At 41.3% G+C, this 10,416-nt stretch overlaps 1 protein-coding gene across 1 annotated transcript; it reads right to left on the bottom strand.

The window, feature by feature from the left end:
* Positions 1–1,448: 1,448 nt before the first annotated feature.
* LOC102799593 (GTP-binding protein REM 2-like) lies at positions 1,449–10,334 on the bottom strand. The gene is made up of 6 exons (XM_006790173.2): positions 9,897–10,334; positions 9,700–9,751; positions 5,838–6,147; positions 5,646–5,719; positions 3,689–3,866; positions 1,449–2,087 (listed from the first exon to the last, which is right to left on the bottom strand). The coding sequence occupies exons 2-6, from the start codon at positions 9,742–9,744 to the stop codon at positions 1,795–1,797; spliced, it is 900 nt and encodes a 299-aa protein (XP_006790236.2). The 5' UTR covers positions 9,745–9,751; positions 9,897–10,334; the 3' UTR covers positions 1,449–1,794.
* Positions 10,335–10,416: the final 82 nt, after the last annotated feature.

Raw genomic sequence — 10,416 nt, 5'->3', positions numbered from 1 at the left:
TCAATCATTCAACCTTGTAAAATGAATAAATTACCAAGACATTTAATGTCATGGTATACATTTGGGAACAGTCAGATAACTTTAGGGCTATTTAAATCATTAATGTAGGGAGATGAGGAGGAGCAATTTCTACCTCAGTTTAAAACCAGAAGAAAGACAGTTTTTCTGCAGATACTTTCCCAATGGTTTTATCATCATGAGCAGGATTTCATCTTAAGAGATACTGTGGAGTACCTTTGCTAAATATGGATAATTTCAACAGAGGACAAGTTAAAAATAAGCAAAATGTTGGGCATGGTATAAAAGACTACTGTTGGCACAGGTGCAACATCTTCATCTGCTCCTTACAGAGTCGCTGCATCCTTCTGTATACCTACAATATCAGTCTAAGCACTTAATGCATCTGTACTTGTGTTTATTTTTAAAAATCAAAAAGGTTCCCGTGTGAATCTGCATGTAGTAAATATGGCGATTTGTTGCATGGAGGCATGCAAGATAGCTGCTTTTCATCTAAGCTAAGTGGCTTGCAAGCAAGTCATGAACTGGGATGCAGAGCTACTTTTCTATTACTAAACCTTCACCTTATGTTTGCGTCTCATTCTTATGCCTAACTTCATGTTCTGCATGCTGCAGGACCTGAAATCAGCCACACGAGGGAGCCTGCACCCCATGTTCACGATCCAAAATCTTAACCTTTCATTTCGTTCCAGTAGTTTGCAGCCAAGGGAATGAGTCAGAATATCATGCCACCATTTTATTTTTTACTTGTATTATATCCCAGTTCTCCCTTTGATAACAAATGATGGGTATAATGACCTGTGATGTGCTAAATCTTTGTTCACGTGTGGGTGGCAGTGGGAGGATGGAAGTGCTGAGGGTTCCGAGCGTGGTTCACATGAGTGCATGGAGGCTGATATCTGATAATAATAATAAAAAAAAGTCTCTGCATTTTAATTTGGATCGAATTCCATACTTAAAAATATGATTTGCTGCACGAATCATCCTTCTTCTCTCGCAGTCGACATGCACCAGAAAGGGTAGAGGTGCAGTCACAGAGCTGAAATGGACATAATGTGTAAGCCTCAACGACTCCATGTTTCCTTGACAACAGTAACATGGCAACAATCACTCCATATACAATAATCTCCCTTTCCTTTTTCTGTTCCTTCTCTTATTCTCATGCTGGGCTCTTTGAGTCCATTTTTTAAAAAGAAAGCTCTTTAATTCCTGCCTGTCATCACTGGCCTTTCACTGTTTTACTGCGTACTATAATAGCTCACGAACAATAAATGAATCATCAGAAAAGCATAACCTGTAAATGAGTTATGAAAATGTGTGGTCACGACTTCATCTGGGCCTTGGACTGTTTTTAATGTGATTTCCTATTCAGTGTATAAAACACGTGGCAGATAGTAAAATAACAGACCTCAAGGCCACTGTGCACTCACTTTCTCAAGACTCAAAAAAGCAATTTATTTAGTTCTCAAAGCTGTGAAGGTTGCAGTTAAATGTCACTACTACAGTTTATTTACATGTTTCTACAACGGTATTTTTATCACCTCCTTTTCTGTCTACAGAGTTTCTATATCATCCTATCAACAATCATCCTCTGATGAGTGAGCCTCACAACATTGTCCTGTTATCACTGTTTCCTTCACATTTTCTTAGTCACTCAACTCCTCCTGTCTTGTCTACTCATTTGCATCACTACATCTTCTTCTCTTTGTTGGTATAATACATCCCTTCCAGCTATCCCTGTCAACAATCTAACCACTTGCTCCCCGTGGGGCACCATCACAGCGCTCCCAGATCGTGGCAGGAGCGGGACTTCTGCCTCAGGAACTTCCCCACCTCTCGCTCTCGAGGGTACCGAGGCACCAGATTGGACAGGAAACGTTTGGCACGAGATGTGATGCTTTCACGTTGCCCTCCTCCGCTCATGTCCTCGGCGCTTGTCCCCGGAGGCCAGGGAGACTGGCCCCTGGCTAGTCGCACCGCACACTCCAGGAGCTCCGCGGTACGGTGATCCAGAGAGGCGGAGATCTCCACATACAGACAGTTGAAAAGGGCAGCGCTAGACATGGCCTCTGTGAGAGGAAAACAGGAGACGGAGGAGATCAGTAAAAAGGCAGCTGTCACAGCTTATATTCAGAGCCACATGTCTTTTCATCCATATAAACCTTTCGATACTCCTTCACCTGTAATAGATTGTTGGTAGTAAGGTTCCAAGCCAGGACACGTCTAAGAGGAAGAGCTGCATGTCAGCCTTCAGTGACGACTAAGAAAGCGCTAACAAAGCACAATACTTGGGAAATATATGATAAAAATGTTCCCGCTTAAGGTGGAAACAACAAACATGTTTCACCACTTGAGGCAAAAACACACCAGGGAATACAACCAGGCTATGAAAGAGGAGATACCAGCAGCTGGTGATGTCCAACACAAAAACAAATGAGGGACTCCACTGAGATTTACTAGCTACACTCAGTACATGCACTCCACGTGACAGTGTTAAGCACTTGTTAAGGATACTTTAGCGCTCACTTAATGCTTGCAGGTCTGCAAGCATTAAGAAAATGTTCAGTTTAAAAAAATATATATACCGTCACAAATATTATGGTCACAAAACTTTCTTGAAATGTTGAGCACTACGTTGCGGGTTTATGATCCGTGCCTTAATCTGTGTTCAGAATACAGAAAAAGGCCATTATAACAACATAAACCATCACACGAACCCGGCCATTTATCCCAGGCCCACCGCTATTTTCAGTCAGCACATCGTAAAACACACTGTAAAGTATGGCTGAATAAATGAAATAGATCTGTGTGTACACAGCTGAATCAATAAGGACAGGTAGCTGTAAATATTGTGACTACACAGTAAGTCATTAGCAACCATGCTATGTTGTGTATCATCTAAGGCTTGTAGCTGGGGTTATGGAAGGATCTTCTACTCAAAGGAGCAATTACCCTTTAAAAGTGAAATTTTCAGGGTTAAAGTCTCAAAAAGATAACTAAAACAGCAAGAGCAAGCTTTTATCTCTTGGTAATGAAAACTGCGCTGGAGGGAAGACGTGTGCATGCTAAGTGAGATATCTTTCATAGTTTTCCAACTGTGCAAAACACGCAATACGAAGCATGTCATCAAGAGGTTTATACAACGACTGGATCGCCTGTGATAGTGATAGTTAATATTTACTGATTAAGTAAACAAGGACAGAGCTTGTATAAGCTAAATCAAGCTGGAATTTTTTTGCTTTGGTTTACTTTAATTTCTTTATATAGTTCTGTAGCACATTTGTCTTTAGTTTTATCTTCACTGCAGGCCATGATCTCCCTCTGCAGTATTGGTCTGCAGGGTCATTTAAATAAGGAAGAATGGCATACACTGGGTTGAAAAGTATGTAGTTTCATAGCCTGTGTGATATAAAACTGCGGTGTGTGGACAAGCAGCGTAGTCACGGTGAACAGGCTTTTGCTTTAACTGTAATTAAACTCCCACACTGCAATAAAGCATGACATTCACATTTACGTTGTTTATGGAGAGAAAGAAAGAGCGTAAAATGTCAACGTCAAGTGTAATGAAGAAAGCCAAAACAGAACTAAACTGTGAAAAGAATCTGCTCCCAAAGGAAATGTTTATACTTTATATGAAAGAGTAATGTATCAAAAAAGATAATCCTCTCACCTTGAGAGGTGACCTCACGCGTGCGAACGAGGTCACTCTTATTACCAACGAGGATTATTGGAGTCTGGGGCTGTGTCTCTCTCAGGAGAAGCCGAAGTTGCGCGGTACGGTGGAAGCTGCGCCTGTCGGTCACCGAAAACACCAAGACGCACACCTCACTCTGCAGAGCCGACAGGTCCTTAATGACAAGCAGAAGGACAGAGGATGATGCATTTTTGTTCTTTGTGAAATATAAGACACTAAAATAGAAATGAAATAAAAAAAAACCCAAAACAAACTCAAAGGTTCTAATTCAAACTGATGTAGTATTTTGCATATGAATCAAAGTCTTTTTCCTTCATAATGTTTTACTTTCCATTCCTGATGAATATTTCCACCAACCCTAAAAATACAGAAAAGAGAAAGATTGTGTTTGAAGAACCTGCAGGTGGCTGATCTGTCTTTTTAACATTACCCGAAACCCTTGTTAGTCAACAGCTGCACACTCCTCTTCGAGCAGCAAAGGGACTCCAAAAATATCAAATTCCTGAGTGATTTCTTCACACAAAATTAACTCACCATCACTTTGTCTTTAGTCAGTGCTGCCATGGTCCGCTGAGTTTTCATTAAATTTTAATTAAGTCTACAACTGAGCACAGACCAAAAGGAACGTATGAACCCTAATGGTGTAACTGGGAAATTAGATAAATAGATTCCTTGGTGTGGTAGTTAGCGCTGCAACCTCACGGCAGATTTGAATCCACGTGCCAACTGAGGCCTTTCTGTGTGGCGTTTGCATGTTGTCCCCGTGCCTGCGTGAGTTCTCACAAGGTACTCCAGCTTCCTCCCAGGGTTCAAAGACATAATTGGCGTTTCTAAATCGGCTGTAGGTGTTAATGTGAGCATAAATAGTAAATTTGTCTCGCTATGTTACATCTACAACAGACTGGTGACCTGTCCAAGCTGTACCCAACCTCTCTTGCCCCACAACAGCTGGGGTAAGCTCCTGCCACAACCCTAAATTGGACAAGTAGTTGAACGGATGGAGATTCCTTATAAAGCCACAGTTTTAGTGTGTTTTAGCATTTCTCACATCTGGTAGCACGAGGAGTAACACATTATAATCCCCCACATCAGAAAAGACAGATTGTGCCGCAAGAGTGTAGCTTCAGCGTTTTCGCACATGCACCTAAATCAGAAACATTAATGCAGTCCTTTGGCACACCAGCTCTGTGGGCGACTCCTGTCCTTCTGTATGTTTCTCTCTCTCCTATTCACATCCTCACGCTGATGCCTCAGCGCTGCACTCACGGGAAAAGAAGAAAGTGTGGAAAACAACCTGATAATGAGCTTTCTTTCAGTCGACCAGATGCAGATGCTGCAGATTGACTGTCCCCTTTTTGTCCAACATTTCTCTGAGCTTGACAGTTTTTGTTACAGTGATGACAATAAACAATGCAGGGTGCTCCAAATACTGTGCACACTGTGAGCAGATCAAATGCTAAATATGCAGTAAGCATTTGTTTATATGTTGTAACTGAACCATTTTTTATGTCAAATGTAAGCTGTATTAGTAATCTATCAGAGGCAGTCTACCCTGCCCCCAACAATAAAATTGTGCTCACGAGTGCTGTGATATACTCGTGTTCATGCATTAATATGCTGTCAGTTCTGCTCGCAAATTTCTCTACACGCTCTTTCAAACTCTTTTTCTATTACCCCAGTTAATCTCTTAATACAGCGAAGCTTTATCCCTCCCAGCACACAGAGTTCTTCAAATACTGAAAAGCAAATGAAACCAAGTGCTGAAAAATCTAAACTGTAAAGGAGCAATTTAAGCTTCTTCTTCTTAAAGCAGTCCAAGTATTTCAACACAGAAGAGCAGCTGAACACACTGTATACAGCTGCACAGAGGGCTCACTGGCCTAATGAGGGAGCAGGAAGCAGAGTGGGAGCTATGAAGTGTTGTTTAGCTCACCTGTCTCCAGTTGTCATAGATAATGATGGTGCTCTCCTCATCATCCACGGTAACTGTGTGCACATAACCCTCCCCTAAGGACAAAGGGAGCAGCAGTTAGGTCTCAGGAGGGGAATGGGCACTGTGATTTATTTACTTGCTGCTCACTTACTCCACCGCAATATATTGCTCTGCATACAAACAGCACAGTACCATCAGAATCCACAGACGCAGTCCTGTCCATGTCTCCCGCGAGGGCCAGGGCCAGAGAGGACTTCCCGACGCCATTCTGCCCCAGGAGAGCAATCCTTAGTGGCCCGTCAGGTCTGCCCTCCACAGTCACGGTTGGAGTATCTTCCAAGGCAGGGCTGAAACTGTTTGGGGACACCGAAGGCCCGGCCGCACCTGACGTCCAGTCGCATTCATCGTGGACGGCTTCTTCTCGCCTGAGCTGGTGCTTAATTGGCAGAGGAGTGCTTCCTCTGCGAACGGTTGGAGTGCTGGGCAGAGTCATACTGTCGCACTGGTGGGAAAGAAGAACATAGACAGACAGTGTAACACTCATGAAATAGTGATTCCCACATGACAACCAGAGCAAATCCCAAAACCTGATCTACATGAACCTCTCCTTATGGAAACGGATTCTATGTGCAAAAATGTTTGTGATCATAAAGCTCAGGCTCTAGGTTGTAGATATTCCTGATAGGATCATCTCAGGCACACAGCACTGGCTGTGGCTTTGCCCTAAGGTTTGGGATAAAAATAAATAAGGATTATTCTGAACTGGAAAGAATGTAGTTTTAAAAATGAGCAGTTCCCCTTAAATGGACTTCAAAGACAGAAAGAACTTCTTTTTAAAACCCTGAAAATTCAAAGAGTGCACAGGGAGATATACTTTTTAGTCACTAACATAAGTGAAGCATTGGAAATCCTTGCTTCAATAAATCTCATAATGAACAAAAAGCTCCTCAGTGGCCTATCAACACAGCAATACTAGGATGGAGTAGAACCTGACTAACCGCTGGACCTGATATTACTCTTTGCAAGCAGCCCAAGGGGAACACACTACATATATAATGAATTATGACATGGCTATTGTCTATAGACTTTTTAGCAATGCATTTGATTAAGTAGTGAAATAGCCTACACAAAGACAAGTTTGCTTAACTGTAATACATAGTCTGCTATTCGTGCAGCAAAATCCCCAAAGTAGTCAAACTATGTGATGATACTATTTCAAATTGATCCAATCCATCATATTCTTCATGATATTCTGCGAAAATGTTTCTCACATTAGCAACACACTCATACTGTGAAGCTTGGGTTCACGTTTTAACACCTAGAGAAACCGTTTAGTGTCAACCTGACAGCTGACTAAGGTCGGCGAAAGGAGGCAAGCAATGTGGCCTCACAATAAATAGACTCTGGATATAAATATGCAGATTCTGTGGGCAAGAGCTTTGGCACTGAAAGCTTTTTGGTTTTTGTTTGCGGTGCTGAGCAATCATGTTTGAGTAGATTTGGGTTGCACGGAAATAAACAAACCCTGCAAAGAGCAAAAGAGAGATTATATTTGCTTAGATTAAATTTCAAGACCATCAGCTGTCATGTGATGAAGAGTTATGTCTTTATTAGGTTTTTTAAAAACAAATTTATCTTCATTATCAAACAATTACAGGTGCACAGAACAGGAATTCTTGGCCCAAATAGGCTTTGTTGTCCCAAAGGCTGAGTCATCAGATGATAACACATGGGTATCTGGGTTAGGTAGCAGGTGTTGTAATCTTAGCTTTTCTTCTCCTGCTACTATTTATTGATTTACCATTGAGCAAAAAATTGAGAGTTGTGTTATAAGACACCCTTTTCAAAATGTTTACAACTATGCCTTACAATTCTTTCCACCATTGTCACCGTCATGACACCACAGGGCAGATTTGGCTGTAAATCTTAAAGATATTAAATGAGTGTCGGATGGGTTTAAATGCAATGGCATCAATAAACTTGTTATACATTGAATCAGCTGGGATCAAATTTGGCATTGTGTTTGTGCTATAGATTGTCTATAAAAGCTATCCTGCCATTGCCTTTTAGTTTGTGAAGTCCTGTGAATTCATCCCAAAGTGTCGTACTTTGAACTAGATGTGATGAGTGAGGGTGGGATTCAATGGAGAAACCAAAAAACACTGTAAGCGACCTCTCAGTCATAAGGTAGACTGGCCCTATAGCTCTTTCTGTATCTAATCAGAGCCATTATTTAAAAAATGAAGACCCTGGTGTATTTAACATGATTTGAGACAAGCAACTGGGACCACGACTCACCAGAAACATCTTAAGTGGGACCATAGAGCAAGAGAGCATTAGGGTTTATTTCCTACAGACTTCTTTTCAGTGGCAACCAGAAGACTCAACCCCTGCTGGTGTTTGGAAATAATGCAGGTCTAAGGCACTGCAACTGGCTTAAATCTCAGTCCATTTAGAACATAGGTGTCAAACTCTGGCCCGTGGGCCAAATTTGGCCCGCATCCTAATTACATTTGGCCCGCAGCCTAATTACATTTGGCCCGCGAAGCCATACCAAATTACTATTTGAGCTGGCCTGCTGGTATTATACAGCTAATATATATATTGTTTAGTATTAAGCTTTGCTTGTTCCATATTCAGTTTTCCAGCAAAACTTATTTGAGTCCATAAGAAAAGATTCATTCTTATATCTGGAGGAAGATTTTTTTTCAATAAATATTAATGTTAGCCTACGACTTTGTTCCAGTTTTGAATTTTGGCCCACTGTGTATTTGAGTTTGACACCCCTGATTTAGAACCTACCTCAGTCTTTTAGATATATTTGTGATATTGCATGGATCCAATACCAAGTAAATAGAGGGCCAATATTGCTGATACCAATAGTCATACTGATAAGTTTAACCTATAAAGGCAGCTTATGTAGGTGAGATCAGTATGCCATGTTTTATGAGATCACCTCTAAATCCCTGTGGTTTTTATTTTCCATAATAATCAGTTAACACAACAAAACAGGCCTTTCAGCTTTTCATGTATTTTGAAACTGGATTTCTTTTTTTGGAGACCTGAAATGTAAATGTGTGCTGCATACTGAATCCTAGCGGTTAGAAACAAAGTATCATTTCTATTGCGTTAGTATCAATCAGATACCGATAGCACCGTATGTATATCGATAAACTATTGGTATTTGGATCAGTTCTCCCACCTCTAATATATAGTCTACATTTATGTCCATCTGACAATATTTATTCTTGTTTTAGCTGTTTTTGTAACTCTTGAAGAGAAAAATTTGGCATTTTAGCTGCTAAATTCTACTGTGTCGATTATTTAGCCCGAGGGTGTTTTAAAACACACCAAATCATTTTGTCTACTGAGTGCTATAATGTTTTTGTGTTGTTGTTTTTTTTCATTTTTAGCGGCTGGATTGACAACAATGGCAACTTAATAAGTAATTTTTGAGAATGCATATATTTTCAGAAATTAATAAATTGATTTATTGGTAGGATTTCTGAGGATTAATGTTAATTAATGGGGTAAACCTGTTGCTTAAAGGATAACCTTCACTTCTTGGAACTGAGCAACAACCATAACATAGCAGATCCCCCCCTCCCTGCAAATAGATGTAACAATAAAGTGAGAAGAGGTGACAATTAACAATTAAGTTTAATTATACAGCTAATTTATATATTGTGTAATTATATATATGTAATTAAGTTTAATGAAAACCAAAATCAGTCGAAAGGCGACATAAAGTTCTTGGAGGGCTGAAATGACATTTAAAGTTTGAGCTGCACTAAGGCACCGAGTGAGTTAATTATTGAGCAACATTATAATCGGTTGTTTATTTCATTGTGGTTAAAATTAGTCATTGTAGCCGCAACTCCATTATAAACTGACTCCTTGTATTTTGTAATGCAGGACACCCCCTCCCTGCACCACCACCACCTACCTACAACACTCACACACACAGATTCAGCAAGAATACCATACACCGTCACCACATAACCTCAGTTCCCTTATTTTTTTTTTCTTTTCCGTTCGGGTTCCTGCACCTTACCGTGGCCGCATTCTCCTCGCTGTCTTCGGGCACATCTGTCGGCATCTGCAAACTGAAATCAAGCGATCGGAAATGAGGACTCCAGAAGATATACAGGGAAGAGCATCATCACCATTCTTCCTCCTCACCCATGCCACCCCCACCCACCACTCTCACTTTATGAACCCCTTATCAAGCAGCCCAGTATGATCTCTCACCTGTCAGGTGGTTATCAGCTACTAAAAAGTAAGCACTAAGCGCGCGTCTCTCTCTCTCTCTCTTTCTCAATCTTCCCTCCCTAGCGCTCTCTCTCTCTCTCCCTCTCTCTCCCCCTCTCTCTATCTCTCTCTCACTCTCTCTCACTCTCTTCATTTCGCTCTTCGCTGTCATTCTGTGTTCTCAGGTTAGGGCCCAGGTCCAGATCGGTAAGTCAGTACTGCCATTCATCATCAGCACTCCACAGACTGACTACTGTGACTCACTGACTTGACGCCTAAAAAGCTCTCCAGATCTTGATTTGCTGCCGAGAGAGGAGAGGTGACACCACTACCACGTGCTGGAAATGTTTACTGCAGGTGCATGCAGCCCGGTGATAGCAGTGAAGCGTGATGCATGCATGCATGTAGGGAGCAGTGCTGTAGGAAGATGCTCAGAGTCACGAAGCATTCACTGACCTCTGGTAGATGGAGGCGATGCAGGAAGCGGCCGCTAGGGGGCATTATAACATAAGTAATCACA

This window comes from Neolamprologus brichardi, chromosome 23 (assembly GCF_056152115.1).
Source record: "Neolamprologus brichardi isolate AB-2024 chromosome 23, ASM5615211v1, whole genome shotgun sequence".
Classification (NCBI taxonomy): Eukaryota; Metazoa; Chordata; class Actinopteri; order Cichliformes; family Cichlidae; genus Neolamprologus; species Neolamprologus brichardi.
This window is presented reverse-complemented; position numbering and strand designations above follow the sequence as displayed.